The sequence below is a fragment of the Melanotaenia boesemani genome, chromosome 17 (genome assembly GCF_017639745.1).
Source record: "Melanotaenia boesemani isolate fMelBoe1 chromosome 17, fMelBoe1.pri, whole genome shotgun sequence".
Lineage (NCBI taxonomy): Eukaryota > Metazoa > Chordata > Actinopteri > Atheriniformes > Melanotaeniidae > Melanotaenia > Melanotaenia boesemani.
Genome location: NC_055698.1, coordinates 29355140 through 29378337, shown reverse-complemented (window position 1 = coordinate 29378337; position 23198 = coordinate 29355140). Strand labels below are relative to the sequence as shown.

The window sequence follows — 23198 nt, the reverse complement described above, 5'->3', positions numbered from 1 at the left end:
CTTAATTTAGTATTGGTAATCAAAGATGTATTAAACAAAGCTACTCAGAAGTTTTAAATAACAAATTTAAATCAGATAAAAATCAGAAAAAAAGTTTGGTGCTTCTTTTTTTTTTCTTGCCTTTGTTTAGTTTTTATTAAGGTGATAAACCCAATACCAAAACACTCTCAAATGCCAAAAGTGCAGTCATGTAAAATTTATATTGTGAATATAAAAACTGTAATAAATCAAAACTGTGGCAATTAAAATCTTTGAGAAGTATAAAGGAAAACATACTGAACTTAAGAGATGTAAATAGCTTAAAAAGAAGCGATTTAGTTCAAACTGTGACCCTGGCAGGCAGTAGAAGCCACAAATATAACTAAAGAAAAGTGCCTCAATCGTCGCACTAAACAGAAAGTTTTACTTTACAGTGAAGACAAAGAACAGTCTGTTGTCAGAGAAAGTCGGTAAGAAAAGGTTCATCATAAATATTTGATCCATTTATGTCTAACTTCATGCAGGATACACGTTCTAGTCAAAATAATCAGAAATATTAAACAATTTCATGAACAGTTTTTTTAAGACAAGAATTTGTCTTTATTTTAGTTTTAAATACAGAAGAGATCATTATCATTTCATTTCTTGTATAGTTATAAACTAATATTCTGTAATTCTGAACACTGAAATCACAACATGTATGTATTTATTTTACAGTGACTCACTCTCTGAAGTATTTCTACACCGGATCCTCACAAGTCCCAAACTTCCCTGAGTTTGTGGTTGTTGGGCTGGTTGATGATGTTCAGATGATCCACTATGACAGCAACACCATGAAAGCAGAACCCAAACAGGAATGGATGAAGAAATACACTGAGGATGATCCACAGTACTTGAAGGGTCAAACTGATGTTTTTAGTGGTGCCCAGCAGATCTTCAAAGCCAACATTGAAGTTGCAAAGCAGCGCTTCAATCAAACTGGAGGTTTGTTTGTTTTTAACTGTTTATTGGTAATGTGGGGTTTGTTGTGTATGACATCCTCCCCATCACACATGCATGCAAGCGTATTTCACATATCAAACCAGCTGTTAAGTCATTTTATCGGTTAAGAGAATTTACTGATACAAATTCCTGCTAAAATACTGGAACGATACACAGTTTTCAGGGATGGTGCTTCTTTCCTGTTGGTCAGATAAACTCTACGTTACCTCCTACAGGCGACTCTGGGAAGTTACCACAGACCTTTGATACTGTTATAATGCAGCCAGCAGGTCTCAGTAAAACATGAGATTTAAAATATTTCCACCTTCTGTTTCCATCTCTGATATATGACACCTTCCTGCTGACATTAGATAACCTCAGAAAATATGTAACTGTTCTCTTAATTTAGTGATATTTACTGTGATCAATAACTAATTAACGTGTTAATTCACTTTATGCACTCAACCAGTTAAATGCAAAACACTGTTTTCATTTTGTTTTCATGCTCTTATTGTAAAGAGGTGGCTGGATAGCTCTGTTGGCAGAGCTTCCGTCTCCCATACGGGAACCAGAGTTTGATTCCACCTGGGGACCAATATTCCCACCTTCCAGTTGGGTCCTAAGGCAAGACCCTTAACACTACTGCCTAACTACTGTAGGTCACTTTAGATAAAAGCGTCAGCTAAATGACTGTAATGTAAATATTTCCAACCAAAACACACAATCAGTGGAAAAATATCCAAATGCTTTCTCTTTTCATTTTAGTTAATAAATCTTAAAACTGTAGATGACAACCAATATATGGAGCAGTTTTACAGACGTCTGATCTGCTTAAACTTCAGTTCAGTCCTTGTCTGCTCTCCTTCATTACCTACACACACTCTGTGTTAATATTCACACTCATCTGCTCTTATTCAGTTATTTTTATTAAGTTGGATTTTTGCTGTAGGACCAGCTGGAGGTGTAAGACATGAAGAGATGATCTCTCTGTTACTAAAGACAGAAAAACTGAAAAAACATCCAGTAGCTGCAAAAAATGAAAATCTAGATCCAGTGTCCGTTAATGCTGAAACTCAGCAGTTAAACTGACGCTACTGAAAGCTGAGAACATCTCAGCTTTTCAGATTTAGTGCATCTTGAAAATGAACACAAACAACCACAAAGATGCTTCCTGCCTGAATAAAGACGTTAGTTTTCCTCTGGTCCCGTTCTGTAGCTCCAACTGTGGATCAGAGACCAGTTAACTCCAGCTGCTGGTTAGAGTCCCAGTCGTCTGGTAACGTGCAACATATTATGTATGTACATATTATGTATGTATGTATGATGTATATTATATATGTATATTTGAGCTTTTTCTAAGAAGTTTTAGTGTCGGATCTCAGAGTTCTGCTGAGACAGACAGATCTTGGATGAAGTGAATTTTCTCCTGATTGGTTGGTTTGGAAAATCCCAGTTCAGTGTTATAATGTTCAGAGGATGTGTGGCTTCTTTAAAATGGCTCCAATGTTTCTTTCAGAGACTGAAACAAAAGAATGGATCAGAATCTGTGTTCATGTTCACGTCTTCTGTTGGAATTAACAGACTCAGGACCTGCTGCTGGTTTCCTAAAGGGGGGGTCAGTCAGGAGAAGCACATGACTCAGATCCAGGAAGCAGATCTTCAGCGGAGCGTCTTGTTTCTGATCCGTCTGCTTGTGTTTGGATTGTTTTCTGCTTTCCTCTCCACTATGTAGAAGCAGTGAACAGGAGCAGGCGGCTGCTCTCTTGTTGGTCAGATAAACTAATAGTCAGCAGCGGAAAAATGATATATAAAAGTATCCAAATGCAAAGACATATATACAGTAGAAAATATAAAAAAAATAATATACTAATATTAAAGGAAGAGACTTAAAGAAAGAGAAATATATTTACGGTTGTTATTATATGTATTGCATGCCTATAGTCCGTACAGTATACACAGTGATAAACAGAATACAAATCAGGCACAGTTACAGTATTGCACATGTTGGAGAGCACCAACATGACTGCCCTCTATTACGCATTTATCCACGTTCAGAGTGGATGTTTTAACAGCCTGTCCAGCAGGGGGAAAGAAGCTGTTTCTGGGCAGCTTTGTACATGCTCCGTGAGCCCTCATTCTGCCTGTTGGGAGGCTGGAGAAGTGAGAGCATCCCAGGTGTGTGGTGTCCTTTAGGATGCTCTTTAGAGGTCCTCTATCCTGGGCAGTGGAGATCTGATGATGAGCCATTGGGTTGTTGTTGACCCTTGCTGCAGGCTCTTCCTGTCCACCGCCTCGCACTTAATTTTTAAATTTTAAATTTTAAATTTTATTATACTTTATCAATCCCAAGCTGGGAAATTCTTTCTCTTCCTTAACCCATCCTAGTTGCTAGGAGCAGTGGGCTGCCACATTCCAGTGCCCAGGGAGCCGTTGGGGGTTGAGGCTTTGCTTAGGGGCCCACAGTTGTTTACCTATGTGGCTAGCCCAGGAACTTGAACCCAGGTTCTCCAGACCCAAGCCCACCTCTGTAATCACTAGGCTACCACTCCCCTCTAGAATACCCCACCATGCAGCAGTAGGTCACTGTGGACTCTATTGTGCACCAGTAGAATCTAGTCAGCATCTCCTTTACCAGGCCACATCGTTGGAGGGTTCTCAGAAAGAAGAGTCTGCTGGGTCTTTTTTTTTTTATCAGGTGGGCAGTATTCATGCTTCAGGGGCGATCATCTGAGATGTGGACCCCCAGAAATTTAAAGCTGCTGACTCTTTCCACTTGCTTGTCGTTTATGCTCAGTCTTAGATGGATTATCCTTCTTTTCCTGAAATCAAAGATCATCTCCTTTGTCTTCTTTGTATTCAGGATCTGAGTGTTCTCCCTGGACCAGACTACCAGAACAGACTTCCTCTCTATAGACTTCCTCATCAGTGTTACTGATGAGAACTACGATGGTTGTCCACAGATTTAATCAGGGCATTGTTATAAACTGAGAGATGAGGGGAGGACAGAGCACACAGCCTTGGGGGGTGTCTCTGCTGAGTGTGATGGTGGAGGAGGTGAGGGAACCGATCCTGATGAACTGGTGTCTGTAAGATCCACCGGCACAGTAGCGCTCCCAGTCCCAGTGACCCCAGTTTGTGTATCAGCTTGTTTGGGTTGATGGAGGTCAAAGCTGAGCTAGTTGATGATGTCAGTGTATCCAGCAGGAGAACAGCTGGTTAACTGGTTGTGATCATGATGAAGAATGTAAAAGTTAACTGGTCCATCAACATTAACAGTGAGTCAGCAGTTTTTTTGGTTTTATTTATTAGCCTGTTATTGGTTGTGGGCTGTGGTCGTGTGTTATATGTTTAAAAAAAAAAAAAAAAAAACATTCATTTTTTTGTTGAACCTGGTTGAGATACCATCTCTAAACGAGAAGAGCAGACTTGGATACACTGTTTCTACACTTTGCCCAGGAACAGTTTTCATCTGATCCATCATTTCTTTTGTCTGTTCTATTTTCTTTCTTCTCCAAACACAGAGTAGGATGAATGCTGCTCTAAGATTCATCACTGTGCTGGAGTATAGAATTTATATTTATCAAAAAATACTTTTTAGAAATATTTAATGTATCTACTCTCCCTGGTTCCTGCTAACTTACTGCATGGTTTTAGTGATTTAAAGGAGTTACACGCTTGATATTCACATTTTTGGGAGTGCAAATATTTGAGGTGTGCATGATGATATATGGGCCAGTTTGGGCCAAAATCCCAGGGACAATTTTTTTGTCCCTGTCTACCCCTGAATGTCATTAACATGTTAATGGCACTGATGTAATGTGTCATGCTTTAATTTTTTTTTTTAAAGTCACACTTGACTTGTCTGATCAGCTAATATTGAATACTGCCTGCTTCTGGATAACAGAGGTATTTCAGTGCTAATTAACTGAACTAAAATGGGTTGTGTTCATACAACACACAAATAGTCTGTGGGGATAACATGAGACATAATTACATCAAGTTTACTGGAAAAATAAAGTGAAACTGGCTTAGTGCACTCTTTAAGTGCACGATCCTTCTCTTTGCTACTGACGACATGGATAAAAAAGAAAAACACATGTTACCCTCAGTTGTGTTGATAAACTTTGTTCCTGTGGTAAAGGACTGTATCAGGTTATTATATGTATGACTTTGACCTGAACTTCCTGGAACATGAGCTCTTTCATCTCAATCACCTTCCAGGCTGGAAAAATAAACAATGAATAAGTGACTGTGTTGGATTCTACGCTGGTTTTCTGCATTATTCTTCTCTTTCTTACAGGTGTTCACATTGTTCAGTGGATGTATGGATGTGAGTGGGATGATGAGACTGGAGAGATTAATGGCTATAATCAGGATAGTTATGATGGTGAAGACTTCATAGCATTAGACCTGAAGACAAAAACATGGATTGCTCCAAAACAACAAGCTGTCATTACCAAACGGAAGTGGGACAGTAACAGGGCTTATACTGCCAGCGTGATCCATTACTTCACTGAGGTATGCCCAGAGTGGCTGAGGAAGTATGTGAACTATGGGAAGAGCTCTCTACTTCGAACAGGTAAAATCACATCTTCTGTTTCAGTTTAATGGAAGATGCTGAAGTTTTATCCAACTTGACAGTCACACTTTCCTCATCTTTTTCTCTGTTTACCCAAATTATACTCAACAAAGTGGCATGTATAGTGACGTGTAACGAAAACATTTAAAATGCCTAAAATACCTTAAACTGAAATAGTTTTAATAAAGAACTAAAACTGTCTTTATTCTCCAGAGCTTCCTTCAGTATCTGTCCTCCAGAAACCTTCCTCCTCCATGATCAGATGCCACGCTACAGGTTTCTACCCCAACAGAGCTGAAATGTTCTGGAGGAAAGATGGAGAGGAGATTCATGAGGGGGTGGACAAAGGAGAGATCCTCCCCAACAATGATGGAACCTTCCAGATGAGTTCTAACCTTAAACTTTCATCAAAGACACCTGAAGACTGGATGAAGTATGAGTGTGTGTTCCAGCCTTCTGGTGCCAAGGAGGAAATGATCACCAGACTGGAGAAGCTGGAGGATCGTAAGAATATTTTTTTTTAAATTTCATTTATTTTATTTTGACCAGTATGAAATAAAGATGATTAACATGTAATTAAATATTAGGGCTTAAAAAGCAGTGGAAGAAGGCTCAGCGTACTGATTCCCAGCCATTTAATGTCTTTTCCTTTTAATTATCCTGCTTCTCATCACAGTCCTCTTTGCTCTATAATAGACTCTATAGCAAAATGGAAGGTAATAAAATTAAACTCAAGAGCTAATAATGTATTTATTATCTGGTCTTTTGTGACCCAGATCACTTTTTCCCACTTTAACCTGATGAGGATGAAGATTGTTCTAGATGATTCAGTCCAGTCTGCAATTAGCAATTTATTACTATTTTTTTTTTTATATTATTATTATTTTTTATTATTACAAATTTTTTATAATAATAACGGATTAGATTTATTATAGATTATTATATATATATATAGCACTTTTCAAGGCACCCAAAGCCATTATCCATTATCCATACATCCATACATACATCCATTATTCATCCACTCCTCACTCATACCTGGTGATGGTAAGCTATGTGTGTAGCCACAGCTGCCCTGGGGCAAGCTGACGGAAACGTGGCTGCCAGTCTGCGCCTACGCCCACATTCATACACCAGCGATGCCAACACTGGAGGCAAGAAGGGTTAAGTGTCTTGCCCAAGGACACAACGACAGATGACTGCGGGAGCCAGTCATCTGGCCAACCTTCCGATCATTGGACGACCTGCTCTACCGCCTGAGCCACTGCCGCCCCTGTATAATAGTGTCGTAAATGTGAGAATATTAAAACAGATCATCAGGGCAGGTTCATCAGAAACTGTACTACATTATAGATTAATTAAGATTACTTCCTAAGATTTAATGTTTTTATTCTACTATAAAGTACTACTTTAAAGAAGCTGCTGACATTCAAGCTTACTTACAATGTTGTATGTATTCACTTTCATTTATTTAGTCATAACTTATCAGTTATTTTCTCTTCTTTCTGTGTCGGGTGGAGTTTTTGTACTTTATTTGTGTGTTTTCTGATCAAGTGTCTCTGTGTTTGTGTGTTTAAGCCAGTGACAGGTGATCCTGAGCTGGTCTCAGGTCTTATAATAGATATTTTACCTTTACATGTGTGTTTAAAACAGAATTTGCATTTACCCTCAACCTTCTTCTGACAGGTTGATTTTTATTAATGTTTTTCTTCCATGCAGGCTGTAGTAAACTTACCAACAAACTATAGTTTTATACTTTATTAAAGTCTTCAGCAGGGCAGCAGTTAAAACATTAATAAGTGAAAGTTAAACAGTGATGTTTCTGTTAGATATTTTACATTTATTATTTAATAAAGTACTTTCAGCATCTTTTTTTTTGTTAATCTTATTCCTGACATTTGTTTTCCTCAAATGCTCACATCTAAAATAGTGATGATTAACATCATCCATAGATAAACATGGAGTTAACAGTGTGAATACTTTTGTTTCAGATTCTTCAGGTTTTACCACTGCTGTTATCGGAGGTGTTGTGGTTCTGCTCGTCCTGGCTGTAGTTGTTGGTGTTGTTGGATTCTGGTTCAAGAAAAGTCAAAGAATTGGTGAGAAACACAAAAGGTTTTTACATCATAAAACCTGTTTTACTTCTATATAACATCCTGATGTTGGAGTGAATACTGTTATGATTTATTTAATACCTGGTGCCTCAGATAATATCCAGTCAATAGAATTACATTTAGAATTACAGTTTAGATTACAAATAGTTTAAAGGTTTTATATTACTGATGCAAAAAGCAGAATTTATTCCTGTTTCCTTTAATAAAATCTGAATGGTAAATAATTCAGATGCTTTTTTTCTGTTTCAGTGTTCAAAAACCCAACCCGTAAGTATTTTTTAATATTTAAACATTTCTTTCTAATCTGCTTTTCTGTCACATTTTGATGTTATTTTAAGTTTGTATTTAATAAAAGACACAAATGAAAATGGTTAAAAATACAATATTATTACGCTTTTTTAACATGAAAGTGTTTTCTTTGTAGCTTTTCCCAGTTCATCCATTACTTCTGTTGATTCAACCGTGAGTACATCATCATATTATAACTTCCTAAAACTGTTAATGTTGTTTCAGAGGAATTTACATGTAGTCATATTGTCTGATGTTTTAGACTGAAGTTAGTTCAGAATGAAGAATGAAGTAAACCTCAGAAACTGTACTGTTAAAAAAAAAAACAGTTTTCAATATTTCTGTTTTCACTTTACTCAACAGGGGAGCGACACACCGCTGATGAAATGAAATAAATGAAATGAAAAAAACTTTATTAATCCAGGGAAAATGCAAATTTATGTGTAAATGAATGAACCAACACTAAAGACATTCTGATGCTGCACCTTTGTTTGTAATCGAAAATCCTGAAGCAAAAAAAAAATCTGAAAATGAAAATCAAATGTTCAAATATTCATCAGTTTACTTTCTAAGGATAATATCTTATTTTTTCTTTTTCATCATTTTATACATTTAACTTGGATTTATTCTTCATTCCTGTGTAGTGGTGTGTTTCTGTGCAACATCATATCAGAGGTGTGTTAACAGGCTTAATTTAATATTAAACCTGGTTGCTTACTTGTTTTTATTTTTTAATTTTATGTTTTTCTTTTTATTGTTTTAGTTGTTTTACTGTTTTAGCTGTTTTTATTCCTGTCATTGAGTTCATTCTGAATTCTTGGCCAATCCCAGCTGTTAAGAGTAGAAGAGGAATGTAGATCATTAAAAGAATAGACTGTAGTCCCAAAAGCAGGATTGTAAGTTGGTGTTTTAAAATTCTAAACTCACCATGTGAAGAATCTTATCTCTGAAATCTATACAGAGCATAAACATATGCATGTCAGCATTTTCCTCCACACAGATTTTCCTTTGTAAAAACATCTCTGATGTGTATCAGGTCATAGTTACTCAGAAATGTGACAGCAGCTCAGTCTGGAAAAGTAGCTGGAACTGATTACACTGTTGGGCTGGAATAATTAATTTATATAGATAAATGCATCATTAAGAAACAACATTTTACAATTCTTCGTAGAGTGACAATAAAGGATGATTAACTAAATTTGTAGAGAAATTATCAGGTTCCAACACTTCCTGACAGTAAATGGGTTGAGGTTTAATTTTCTCAACATTCTTATTGAGTTCAGTTAAACTAATTTAAAAGGAGGGCAGAAACACAGCTAATGTGTAAAAACAGGTAATATTATAAAAAATATAGTAAATTACCATTTTCCACAAGTCTGTATCAAAACTATCCAAAAAGTTGCATTTTGGAGTGAAATTATTTTATTTTAAACTAAAAAACAAATAAAGAAGGTAAATATTAAATAATATTTAGTAAGAAACCTGTTAAGTTCTGTGACTCCTTTTAAATCAGACTTTTTATTTCTTTTTTCTTAAATGTTTGAAAGTCAGAGCTGGAATAAGTTTGGAAAGATTGTTGTAGATGTTGGAGAGAGCCGTCGAAGGCAAAAAACATGAGATAACGAAGAAAAAAAAAGTTTCAGCATGTTTGGTTGTTGTAGATGAACATTATTTTGTGTTTGGGTTTGACCTACTGCTGCTTTACTGCTGTTTTTTTGGTAAATTTAATTATAAGAAAATTTTCTTTTTACCATTTTGTTCATTTAAAGTGAAATTGATTTGTGTGTACATACTACACTGATTAAAATGTAAATGTATTTTATAAACTGGTTTTATTAGAACGGGTTTTTAAAGTGTTTGTTTCTTTGAAATAGTTCAAAACTGTTGTAACAGCTGCGTTTTCTTCCTTAACAGTTTATGTGTGATCTTTAAAGACATTATTATACATAGTGAAGTGTTACAAATAGTATGTACTACTAACTTGTACTGGTGAGTGGAGTTTTAAAATCAATAAACTGCTTCTGAAAAAAATTGTATCTTTTTTTTCTTTGAGGTTTACTCAATATTTTGTCATTTTCATAATAACTCATAAATTTAAAGATTTTGTTTAATAATACCCACTGCAGGCAAAGTTAGAGCAGAAACATCAGTGTGCATTTATCTAATATTTAAAATTAAATACATTAAAGAATGACTGTAGTCCAATTTTTAAGTCCAGTCTTCTGTGTGTGAAAGAAGGTTTGTAGCAGTAATCTGAGATGAGCACATGTTTGAAAGCTGCAGGAATGCAGAATTTCCTTTAGCATTTATTGCTGTGGTGGAGGTGTGTGATGATGGGTGGGGCCAGAGAGCACAAAGGTATTTCACAACAATGTGAAATCTTTTATCTTCATCTTTCTTAAAGGTGTTTTTACCTGTCAGGAAGTAGATCATAATGGATCTTAATTTACTTCCTGTGTATCTGAGCAGAAATATTTATTCTGATTTTACAGACTGAGATCAGCATAAAGTAGGAGGACCTGCTCAGTAGCATCATTATGTTGTAGTGGACAGAAAAATGCTTGAAGCAGCAGTTTTTACTGATTTAGTAAGCAAAGGATCCGGTTCTACACAGATGTAATGTTTTCTTCTTTCTGAGCTCCGATCTACTTGAAATACAAGCTTACTTAAAAACACTTTGAAATAAAAGGTTAAATGCAAGTTTGGTTAAAAAAACACTTTGGAAACTGAAGTTGTTTAACTCAGACTAAAGTAGTCAAGTCTGCTGTTTATCATCCACATTGTGTTTGTTTTAAGTTAAATTTAAATCACTATGTTTATGCTTCTATTTAATTTCTTTATACAAGTTAGGTTGTTGTATAGGGTGTTATAAATAAAATAGTTTTTATTTGCTCAGCTAAATCTGTTTTCCATGTTTTTACCTGCTATTGAAACTGAACTGTGTGTTTCTCTGAACTCTACAAGCTGGTGTGAAGGAGGGACCGACTTTCAGCTCAATGTAATAAAACAGAATAAAACATGTAGACGTCAGAGATCACAGGGGTTCAGGTCTGAATGTGGCTGATGAAGGTGGTTCAGACAGGAAGACAGACTTGTTGATTACACTTTATTTAAAATTTAAACTGATTAAGACTTCAGAGACATTTCAATGCTAATATTTTCTAATACTTCAGGTTAAAGTATTTTGGTGGCCTATTAGTTTTTTTTCCCTACATTTTAGTCTCATTGCAACAGTTGAAACATTTCTGACTCCATCTTTAAAGGAGACAGAATAATCTCCACGTCTTTAAAAGGAACTGAACATGCTGGCCTGGGAGGAGGAGCAGAGCTGCTGCAGCTCCAAGAGTAAAACGGAGCATCTTTATATTCTCATTAAATAATAAAGTGTTTCAGCGATGGTGAGAAATCCCACAGATGCAGGCCAGTGAGTTAGAGCTGTGGCTGTAGCTGATAAAAATAAATAAAATTACTACATCAAACGTGTCTTCATATTAAAAACTGTCTCTGCCTTGGCTTGCAAAGGTCAAAGGAAAAGTTCATACATCATACAGATATAATTTGAAGTACTTTTTATTCCCCAATTCTTCATTATTTTTTCAGTCTAGTGTAGATATTTATTTTCTAAAATAGAAGAGAAATTCCAGTTCAACTAAAGCATCCTTCTGTTATTTTTAACCGCAATCCTACTTTTACATTATTTAAGAAATCTCATAAGTTTCAGAGAAATAATGAGTCAAATAAAATAAAATCTAAATATTTTTTTTTTCAACATAAAAACCTTTGTCACAAATAAAATCACAAACAAGATAAAACAAATACAGGAGAGTTACTGAGCGACTCATGAAGAAAAGATGAAAGGATCATGACAGGGTCACCATGTGTTTTTCTCCTGCTTTGGATCCTTAACGTCACAGTGACCCTAAACTCAACTCTAGTCATGTGACTCATGACTCTTGACATCAGAAAACCTTAATAGCACATTTTAAACAAGTGCTTTACAATAGTTGATTGTAGATAATCCTTTTTAAATTTTATTTATTTTAGAAAAATCTGATTTCAAACCAGCTCATCTATTAGATTTGAACTTAAATACTCAATAATCTCTAACAACACACCTTATTAACATCTTAATGAAACACGTCTCTTAGACATTAGGTCTTAGATATTTGAAGTGATCGTAGGTTTAAAAGTCCTCTGCAGTATTTTCTGTTATAAACCAGTGATGGTCAGACTGGTGAAGATGATGAATCCATTGATTGTTAAATATTAAATCTGGGACCACCACACATGTTCACATTATTTCCTTTTTACAGACGTTGATTTAGAAAGTTCTGCAGCATTTCAGTACGATTATTTGTTAAACCATGTTATTGAGATGTGAGAGAGCAAGTTTAAATTACTAAATTCCTTGTATAAACATACAAAATTAAAATGAGGAGAAAAACAGAACACTGTACAAAACAAAAACTTAAACCTAATTAAAATTTCCAGACATTTCTTTTAGCTTATTATGGTTTAAAAAAGGAGTAGACAGAAGCAGGAACTTTTCCAGGCCTACCCCTTATTTATAATATTTATGTTTCTATATTAAAAGAGTGTACTTGTAAAAAAATACTTAATGTATTACACAAGATTATGTAAATATAGATCTAAATAAATAAAACCTGCTCCCGTACAGTAACAAGAAGTTGATGGTGAAACATTCATGTTCCTCCAACAACAAAACAACAAGAAGACAAATAGGACATTATGCTTCCACCCTGTATCTGTTAAGTAAATTATTTTTAAATAGCAAGTTGATCCTGAATCAGAGTTGATGTATTCATGGCTTCGTACAGCAGGAGGAAGGAGAACAGGTTCAGGGAAGAGACACTACTCAAGTAAGAGATGTTCTGTTTTAGAGTGGAAAATACAGAAAATGTATAAAGTTGATGCTACACTGATATTATATCATGAATGTAGAACATTTAAGAAGAATAATAAAATGATAATTCCTCATTTCAGACAATTTTTTGAACCAAAAACTAAAAATAATGGAGGGTAGACCACAACATAAAAATGTCCACGTCTCAATAACTTGTCATATGTTCGGTGTGGTTTTGGTCTGATGATGTCTGGATGTGAACAGGATGATGAAGAGGACGATTTAGATACAAGCTGTAACTGAATCAGAACATTTAGTGGTTGATTAAGACACTTCTTTGTATTATTTGCAGTTAATCACCTTGTTAGTAAAACAGCATGTTGTACAATTAGCACATAAACGTTGAACAGTAACACTTGTATTGAACATTTTAAAGAAAGTTGAATTAAGTTCACCTGTAAAGGTTTTAGTGGATTTAAGGTTCACTCTGACATCATTCAACAACAACATTGGTTCTCTGCTTGCCAAGCTCCTAATTATGTCCACCTGTGTCTTACAATTATTCTCATGTAACTCACCTGTTTGCCTTCTAAGCCTCCTCCTGTCACACCTCCAGAGAAATACTTACCTGCATACTTTCATCTTTTCAGTCTGAGTTTGGTTCATTTGAGGTTCTCAGGTCATCACATTGTGGGCTTGAGCACACAAACAGCTGTTGTTCACCGTCACCAGATGTGAGAACATCTAAGTGTCGACCGTTATCTCCCGTCATGCTGCTTGTTGTAAATGTTGTCAGACACACGACACCCAAGATGCAAAGACCTTTTAGGTTTATTTACTAAATGATCATTGTTACATAAGAAAAAATAGTCAATAGTCTTCAGTTTCATACACAAGGCTTTATACTCCCTTTTAGGGTTTGATTATCTGAGGAGGCTGTTTTCCTCACAAAATCAAATATTATGTTGGGACATGTCCACATCGTTCACGAGTTAGTGTGAGTCAGTTTCAAGGCTCAGAATGAAACAATCCAAGTGGAAACTTTGAGTTTGTGATTTTGGCCGCTGTAATTATGTGGAAATGCTTTGTAATGCTTGTAAAAAAAACAGTCTACACAGTTGGGTTATTTTGTGGTTATTGTTGTTTAAATATGTCGTTCACACAGAAAACAGTGCTGTAAAATGTTGACTAATGGAGGTGAACATTGTTACGACCCGTGGCGAACAAACAGTAAGTGGGTCTATTTTATGTGTGTGTGAACAGAAACCCAGACATGCTGTAAATATTCAGATATGTCAGTTGTCATGTGATCTGAACTCAATTAGCAACTTTTCTTACTTTTTAGTAACAAAGTGAAGAAGCTCATGACATGTTTTATACCAAGCCTGTTCAGTTTAGTCCCACAGTCCTGGTTTTCAGTGTTTCCCTACTCCAACACATCTGACTCAAATTAAATGGATCCAACAGTTTTATCCAAAGACTCATTAGTTTGAGTCAGGTGTGTTGGAGCAGGGAAACATTAAAAACCTGCATGACTGCAGCCTTTGTGAAACCAAATTGAAAAGCCCTTGTTATGATCAAGGTTGATGTTCTTGGTTTTTGAATTTATGGTTATTTTTTATTAGTCCCTCAGTGTTTTTTTTACCCCTTGTTTTTTTTTATTTTTTTTATTTTTTTTATTTTTTATGTTTTCCATCTCCCTCCTGCTTCTAAGTCATACATTTGGGTCCTCACCTCTGCCGCACCCTGACAGTCCTGGTCTATGGGTTGTTATGTGTATTTGTGCTGTTGACAACATCAGGCCCTGTCCATCTACATGCATCAAGTAAGAGCACCTGGACCCTAGAAAAACCCTCTCTGGTGACCACACATTTACCTTTAAGCTGTTTCACAGCAAAATGAAGGTGAAAGGTACGTTTTGATTTTATGGGCCTTTATACAGCAATTCAGTCTCAGACCTTCACTGCACATGAAAACACTGTAACCATGAATAATATGAACCTAACAGTGTATGCAGAGCTCTGACAACAAGCCTTTCTCAGAACTTTGGCAGCTCAGGATCATTTCAGGATCATTTTCAGTAATTTTGACCATTTAACTCTTTAGTGGCTCAATTTTTAAGTTATGTCATATAACAGAAACTATACAAACCTTTACTTAACCAGTTTTTTTCTTTTGTTCTATCATCCATAATGAAAAGCTGTGAAAGCGTCTGGTAACTGACATTGAACTGATATTGTTTAGTGGAAACTAATTTTACAGTCTGGTTGGGAACAAGTGATCAAGAGAAATTAAATTATGAACAGAAAAAACCTAAAATTTTTTAGAGGAGTAAATGGAAAGAAAGATTCTTGCTCTATCAAATACTGTATATCATGATGTTTATATTTCATAAATCAGTAACACGGTGTCAGCACTTCACAGTGTAACTGTACCACAGTAACATGAAAGGGAAGAATCTCAGGTTTCCAACATCACCACTGAGGTGAAACTGCTTTTATTCAAGTTTTCATTTAACTGAATGATTGATGGTTGTTTTAAGGCTTTTTCTGTTGGTCAAAAAAACTCATTAACACCTGACATTACACTCATCCATTCTCTCAGAAAATCCTGGTTCAGAAACAGATTATTTTGTTTATAGCTGTTTCAGTTGTTCACATGAACTAAATAAAAGAGGAAAGTAGTGAAACACAAACTCACCAGGCCACAGTTGCTGATGTAGTAAATTTAATTGAATTAAACTTCATTTCCACATGGCAGTCATGTATAACCTACAGCTTTGTTCCACACAGGAAAAATAGAGATATCGACTTCAGTTCCACACCGAGGAGTCATGTCTCATCCAGGACTCCATATTAAAATGTTACAGAAGATCCATAAATTCAGCCCAAATATGATGATTTTTGATTATTTAAGATGTTCAGTTAAGTATCATTTTTAATATTACTTTGCACAAACATCCCACTTTATCACCCAAGGCCAGTTTAGTGGTGAGTAAATCTTATAAAGATAAAGTTTAGTCCCCCCCCCCCCCCCTCCCCCAAACTTCGACATCATCAGATGATTTTAATATAGCAAAAATTAACATGTCAATTGTGAACATGACAAACATTAAATAATAGCTATCATAATAAAAAATCAGCACATAATAAATATAAAGCTCATTCTCTTTTATACTCGGTGCAAAACTCCAAACTTAGCATGCTCATCTGTGTGGTTTCTGTGTTTGTGTAGCGTGTGCCACAGGAAGATAAAAGTGTGTAAAGAGGATGTTTTTGAATGTCCTGAGTCCAGATCAAGCTCAACTCCTGAGTGTTTCCTCTGTGTGGAACTAGAATTATTAATGCTGATTGTTGTTTTTAGTTCATACTGGATTCAAACTCCACTTTCTACAAGCATGGGTCTGTGTAAAATTTCTCTTAGTGAAATAAAATATTCAAACAACCTTTATAAAACAAGCTCACAAATTTGGGCAACGGATAACTTCCATTCTAAGAGTATTCTTCTTCTAGCTATTAAAGTTGAAAAGGCAATAATATCCATTTCATGTCTCTTATACAATTTACTATTGAACAAAATTCCAAAAATTGCTGATGCAGCAGATGGTTTCAGTGCAACTTTCAGTGCATTTGTAAGATACTTGAAAATAACAGCCCAGTAATTCCCGAGGTGAGAGCAAGACCAGAACATGTGTGTCATATTAGCAGGTGACATCTGACATCTATTACATTTATCTGTGACATTAGAATATATTTTTGAGAGTCTAGAGTTAGTGAGATAAGCACGATGAACAATCTTAAATTTTATTAAATTGAGTCTGCAACAAGAGGTGCTGCCATTTACCCGAGACAGTACACCCTTCCAATTGTCCTCAGTTAAATTTTGACCCAATTCTACTTCCCATTGCTTTTTTATGTTCTCCAGACATTCGTTTGTAAGATCTGATATTAAACAGTATATTTTAGACATAAAGCTCTTTTGGTCTAAAGACAAGTCAAATAGTTTATCTATAATTGTGTTAGGAGAAATACTAGGAAAAAGCATGTTATATGATTTAATAAAATTACGAATTTATAAATATTGAAAAAGGTCAGATTTTGGAAGGCAGTACTTTTTGCAAAGTTCATCAAAACTAGCAAAGACATTAATAACATAAAGGTATTTTACTTTCACCAACTTTCACTTGAGATAACAACCGGATTGTGAGTGATTTCATGTTTTCTTAATAGATTCTCTGAAAATTACCCAATTATTTGGAGACATAGCAGGAAGTTTTGTTTTCTGCTTATTACTAAAAATCAAGGTAAAATTATTTTATAAGAGCAATATTTATGACTGATTAAGAAAACCCAGACACCAGAAACAAAGAATTAGAAGGTTTAGTGGATTTTTAGTTAATTGCTTTTATTGTTTGAGGAGTTTGTGATGTTTTCATTGTTCTGAGCTTCACTTCAACATGTTTACGTCTCTCCAGGGAGGAAAAGTTGTTCATGTTGTTAACGAACATTTAAACGTCTCACCGAGGAGATTTCACTATTAACTATCAGATCACATAGAAATACTCGTTATTCTACTTTTACTCTTCTAACAACATTCCAGATGCTTATATCAAATAATTACACAAATACAGACTTATATCATCGAGGTGATGGTGAAGGTGGTGATGCTGCTTCTTGTTTCAAAGCAAACTTTATTCATCAGCCTGAGGAGACAAAAAGATAAAAGATTACACAAAGTAGAACAGATTAATGTAAATGTTTGAGGAGTTTTTTCAGTGAAACAACTTATTTATGATGTAATTAAGACCTAAAAATGATAATAATAATAATCCAAATACTCACTTCATATAAATTCATAAATATTTCAACTGGATCATTTGGTCAGGGACCTCAGTGCTGTCAACAGCTGTAAAGTCAGAAACACAGTTCGTCTGCATCCTGCTCTGAAATGTTTCTTAAGTAAATATTTACAAGAAAAAACTCTGAAAATATTCTTTTGCACAAAACACAGAAATGATCTGCAATGATCTGAGATCAGAGGACACAGATAATAAATAGTACTTACGACACGGAGGACGCTTTGCTGAAACAAAAAGAAAACAACATTATTTATGTTACAGTTCAAAATAATTTCCTTTAACCTTCCTTTACATTATTATCTAATGTTTACATTCTCATAAAACTGGCTGAGTGTTGCAGATCTTGTTAGTTAAATCTAATTTAACAATACTAGCAGTTTAGTTTTTTTTTTCTTTGTCTAAAGTGAAAATACTGAAAAGTAGAAAGTAAAGTCTCTCACCGTTCTTCTTTTTGTAAAGAATGAATCCGATCACAGCAATGACAGAAAGAACAACCACAGCAACAATGATGGGGATGATCATGATGTTGGAATTTGCTGTAAACAAACACAAACACAAGTTCAATAAATCATATTTCCATCATTAACCTAACATTTGTTTTATTTGTTGGAATTTATGTTTTTCTTCACTCCTTTGGTGGAGATTTATTTGACTTATCTGTGTTTGGATTTTATTGATTATTGTAAATAAAACATTCATGTGGCAGCCCGATAATCAAGAAAAATATAACTAAAGCCTGTTTATGGTTACGGTATTTTTATACTATAATTTATATTTCTGTCTCTGTAAATGTGAGCTTGTTTTTATTTTTGTGTTATTTTCTATGTTGAGTTTTTTCTTTGCTGGTTTCTGTTTCCAAAGTTTATTCTCACACTGAAAATGAGCAAACGGAGCTTCTGATGATCACATTTACATCCCTATCTGTCTGCATTGATGACCAATAAACTTGATTCTGACTAATTCATTAAATGACACAGTAAATAAATTCATACATGATGTTGAATTCCCTCCACTGGTTTAGTAAAGACGTTTAATACAGCAGTAACGTTTCCATGGTTACACATGAGCAAGGTCACATACTGTACTCTTAAAAAAAGTTAAATAAAACCATAAAATTAATTTAAAAGAGAACTACTTTTAAATCAGAATGATTGATTTTATTGTTAATTAAAGGTAAATAAGCAGCAACATAAACATGGACTATAATAAAGTTCTATCAAGCTTTTGCTTTAGTTAATAACAACTGCACCTCATCTGTAATCACTGTGGTTTTTATCTGCAGGTGTGTGTGAGGCTCCGGAGAAGAGGGCATGGAGTGATCAGCATTTTAAAACATCACTGTGTGTGTCAACGTTTGCTGCTGTTGTCACTGAGGTGTTACTAAAGGTAGCAACACTGCTGCAATGGGAGGATAAAAACTTGCATTTATCAGTCATAAAGTACAGAAGGACTAGTTCACATCTTCACACATTCCTAACTTCTGACTTACGGTAATTGGTCTTGATTTTTGTTTTCTCCAGTGGATGGACGATGTCTTGTGCTCCAGAAAGCTGAAACACACATTCATACTTTGTCCAGTCTTTAGTTCCAACCAATGAAAGATCCAAGTTGACACTCATCTGGAAGGTTCCATCATTGTTGGGGAGGATCTGTCCTTTGTTCACCCCCTCATGAATCTCCGCTCCATCTTTCCTCCAGAAGAGTTCAGCTCTTTTGGGATAGAAACCAGTAGCATGGCAGGTGACTGGAGAGGAGGAAGTCTTCTGGAGGAAAGATACTGAAGGATGAACTGGAGAGAAAATGGTTTACAGTTTCTTTATTAATAGAATAACTACATAATAATCCATTAAATCCATTAAAACTATTAAAATATCATAGCTGTACATGTTAAAGTGAAAAGAAAAAAAGAGGATCTGGTTCAGGATAAATAAATATGAAGTGATGTAAGAAGGTCAGAAAACAGTTGGGAACGTTAAAATATGGAGAATAAAAACTGTCATGTGTAGAAATGGAGCAGAGAGGAAGACATGAGTGTGATTAATATATAAAGATTCAGAGAGAAAATATATAAAGATTCATTAGAGAAAAGAGAGGAAATTACCAAGGTGGAGCTTCAGTTTAAAAAAGGAAATAAACATTAAAATGAGATGGAGCAGGTTTTACAGCACATACATGTAACATGTGAATTCTCAGTGTCTGTTACACTGAATCAGTTCAGGTGATTCTACCTGTTCTCATCAGAGAGCTCCTCCCATAGTTCACGTACTTCTTCAGCCACTCAGGACAAATGTGGTGGAGGTAATTCTTCTTCTGTGCTATCAAAGCTTTGTTACTGTCCAGCTTGTGTTTGGTGATGACAGCCTGTGGTGCTGCAGCGATCCATGATTCTGTCTTCAGGTCTAGAGCTACAAAGTCTTCTCCATCATAACCATGCTGGTCATAACCTTCAACCTGTCCAGTGTCATCATCCCAATCACAGCCATACATCCACTGGTAAATATGAACACCTGAGAGACACAGAGAGAGTTTACTGTGGATCACAGCCGTCAGCACAGAGACACGTTAGCATGAAGACACTGAAAGGGTTGTGTTGATGCTTTGCAGCAGAACAACTTTAACAAAACAAGCAGATAAATAGTGAAACATAAACAAACCTTCTGTTCGGTTGAAGCGTTTCTTTGCTGTTTCAATGTTGGCTATGAAAAGCTTGTGGGCACCGATTAAACTGTCAGTTTCACTTGGCAGATACTGTGGATCATCTTCTGAGACTCTCCTCATCCAGTCCTGTTTGGGCTCTACTCTCCTGCTGTCGCTGTCAAAATGGATCATCTGAACATCATCAACAAACCCGACGGCCACAAACTCAGGGAAGTTTCTGACTTGAGAGGACGCAGTGTAGAAATACTTCAGAGAGCGAAACGCTGGTAAAATATAAAACAATAACAACAATATGATTTAATTTTCTCCATTTAAGCTCATTTTACAGCAAGCTGAGCAGAAAAGAACTCTGGTTGTTTTAATTAAAGGTTCTTTAAACGTCTCTTTCTGAGTAACAAGTAATGCAGAAATATTGTTTTACTCCCTGATTACATTAAAATTGAATTTATTTTACTTTCAGTAATGTTCATAAAATATTTAATCAATCAAATCTCCAAACTCCAGTTAAATAAAGGATTTTTTTCTCTTTGACACTTTAAACCTGTCATTGTTTCACCATAACTTCTGTTTAATTTTATAATTTTCAGAGAAATAAAGTACATTTCTTTCTATGTTTTTATCCTTCAAACATCAGTTTGTGCTGTTTTTTCTGTTTTTGATTGTAATTCGTCTCTTTTTGGTCTTCTGCTTTTTCATTTTTATGAAACAGTTTACAACCTGATAAATAACTTATTTAAATATTTTGACTTAATCAGAAGTTTAAGTATAAAGTTTGTTTTAACACAATCATGGAAAAAGTCTTTAACTTTAAGACCAAAATTTTATCATTAAAACCAAAACTACAAATTTAAATGGACAAAACACTAAAAATAAAGTCATGAATTTATAGATAACTCTGTGTTATGCAACCATGTCTGTAATTTTTTATTAACAAGAGCTTTAAATCGAATAAAACCTGATATTTTGTGAACTCTATCATCTTTTCTTAAAATCAAATGTTCTCTCATCAGACAGATTCAGCTCATGAGAAAAGTTTCTCATGTTTTTTAAAACTGTTTCAGCAAAATATGTCTGCAGTTGTTTTTTTTCTAAATTTCTTATTGTCCTTTTGCTTTTTGCACTAAAGTTTCTATTTCTGAAACCAAACTTTACAAAATTGATTTAGTTTTGTGTTTCTTTGAATTATTGAAAAACATCAGCTATGATGGACGGGTTAGTGATGATTTAAGTACCTTCAGCCTACTGTGGCATGTATTTGTGCTGATGCTTCCTGTGGTTTGTAAATAGTATTAAACAGCCTGAATCTGCCAGATGTTCCTACAGTAACTAATTTTAGCAAACAGCAAAAGATGTGATATAGGGAAACAGAATAGCTTATTGTGTGTTTTCAACATAATAACGTGTTTAATTAACTTATTATTTAGCCTATGTTCAGGTAGTTGTGATTATATGTGTATGACGTCAGAGGCTGAAAACAACGCCATCAGAAGACATGAAGATGCGTTTTTCATATTTTAATTTTTATGCCCTTTGTTAGGAACAAAAGGAAAAGAAGCACACAATGTTTTCACATAACCTATATGCCACGATCCAAGTAAGTCCAGTGTCAGATAGATAAAGCTTTAATTTTCTTTTCTATATTCCTGTTTTCTTCTTCTTCCTCATTTTTTATTGATCGGTAAGTGTTTTTTGGAAGCTTCATGCTGTATAAAATATAAGTTCCACTTTGGTGGACAAACTTCACTAGACCAGGTTAGATCCTAATAATGGTTTTAAACAGAAAATAAACAATCAACAGGCTAAACTTTAAAATAGACTGGACCTAACTGAATTATTGAGATGAGGGTCGGGACTTCATTTTATTTCAGCATTTATCTGCAACATTGTACTGGACGTTATAGATAATATCCAATGTTATTTCAAACTATTCAAACATCTGTTATGTATAAGAAATAACATTTCTAATAGATACCTGCCCGCGCGCTCTGTATTCCCAGAAGAACAAAAAACATCAAGCTCTTCATTTAGATCGCGATCAGAAAATATTAAACCAGAAAGAAAGATTCTCACTTTCCATAAAGACCAGACGAGTTTACGCTTAAACAAAAAACACAAACAAGCTCACAGCAGAGAAACTAGGCTGTATTTTGACATTATTATCAAAATATAAAACTATCTGTCGGCACTGATGGAATAATTTCCTCATACATGAGAATCCGAAAGTGAAAGAATTTTTAGAAATTATTTAATTGTAGTTTAGATTTAAAATATACTTAAAATATGTAACATAAAACATATCGATTATAAATATATGTCTATTCTAATATTTTGAAATGAATGTGTTAAACAAACCAAGTTTAAATACAAATCTTCATTAAGAAGATGTGTGAAGTTTCCTGAACCAATAGAAAAGTCAAGCAACTTGGTCATCATCAGTCTCCAAGAAGAAACACTAAAAACAGGTTTCAGCTGTGTTTACATTCTCTGCAGTCAGACAAAAGACGTGTTGGATGTTATTTGCAGGTACAGAAGAGTTTCCACTTTATGTAGGGTTAAGTAAAAAATAAAAATTTAATTATCAAATTAAATAAAAATCCTGCAGGTGCTGTTTTAAATTAACATCTGAAAGTGGGTAAAAGCAAAAGTGGAGGAGTTCACGGGGTCTTGTTCACGAGAGAGGGAAGGATGGAGCGGGAGATGGACAGGAGGATCGGTGCGGTGTCTGCAGCGCTGCAGACTCTGCATTGGTCTGTTGTAGTGAAGAGGGAACTAAGCCAAAAGGGAAAGCTCTCGATTTACCGGTCGATCTACGTTCCTACCCTCACCTAGGTCACGAGCTGTGGGTAGTGGCCGAAATGAGTTTTCTCCGCAGGGTGG

The 23198-nt window shown here is 35.0% G+C and overlaps 2 protein-coding genes across 5 annotated transcripts in view; one reads left to right on the top strand and one right to left on the bottom strand.

Annotated features, from left to right (window-relative positions):
- Positions 1-23198, top strand: part of LOC121656615 (H-2 class I histocompatibility antigen, Q9 alpha chain-like) — a 73918-nt gene that overhangs the window by 2322 nt on the left and 48398 nt on the right. For 2 of the 4 annotated variants that reach the window (XR_006013428.1, XM_042011704.1), the window contains exons 2-7: positions 697-963; positions 5261-5539; positions 5753-6043; positions 7531-7638; positions 7903-7920; positions 8078-8115. Coding sequence is in view for 3 of the 4 variants with exons in the window: in XM_042011704.1 (XP_041867638.1) it covers positions 697-963; positions 5261-5539; positions 5753-6043; positions 7531-7638; positions 7903-7920; positions 8078-8115 (1001 nt within the window). In the remaining variant the exon portion in view is untranslated. Of the gene's footprint in view, positions 1-696; positions 964-5260; positions 5540-5752; positions 6044-7530; positions 7726-7835; positions 7870-7902; positions 7921-8077; positions 8116-8304; positions 8515-23198 lie in introns of those variants that run through there. The other 2 variants (XM_042011705.1, XM_042011706.1) reach the window with 2 other exon arrangements.
- Positions 17086-22552, bottom strand: LOC121656621 (H-2 class I histocompatibility antigen, Q9 alpha chain-like). The gene is made up of 8 exons (XM_042011717.1): positions 22294-22552; positions 20318-20584; positions 19892-20170; positions 19153-19452; positions 18104-18199; positions 17870-17887; positions 17647-17710; positions 17086-17507 (listed from the first exon to the last, which is right to left on the bottom strand). Exons 1-7 carry the CDS (start codon positions 22343-22345, stop codon positions 17658-17660), a joined length of 1065 nt encoding a protein of 354 aa, XP_041867651.1. The 5' UTR covers positions 22346-22552; the 3' UTR covers positions 17086-17507; positions 17647-17657.

Bases quoted from the DNA above. Each gene is read 5' to 3' on its own strand.
- LOC121656621 (XM_042011717.1), bottom strand. From the start codon at position 22,345: ATGAAGAGCTTGATGTTTTTTGTTCTTCTGGGAATACAGAGCGCGCGG. The intron at 20,171-20,317 runs GTTTGTTTATGT...TGTGTCTCTCAG, and splicing joins ACGCTTCAACCGAACAGAAG to GTGTTCATATTTACCAGTGG. The intron at 19,453-19,891 runs GTAGAATCACCT...TTTTCTCTCCAG, and splicing joins GAGCTCTCTGATGAGAACAG to TTCATCCTTCAGTATCTTTC.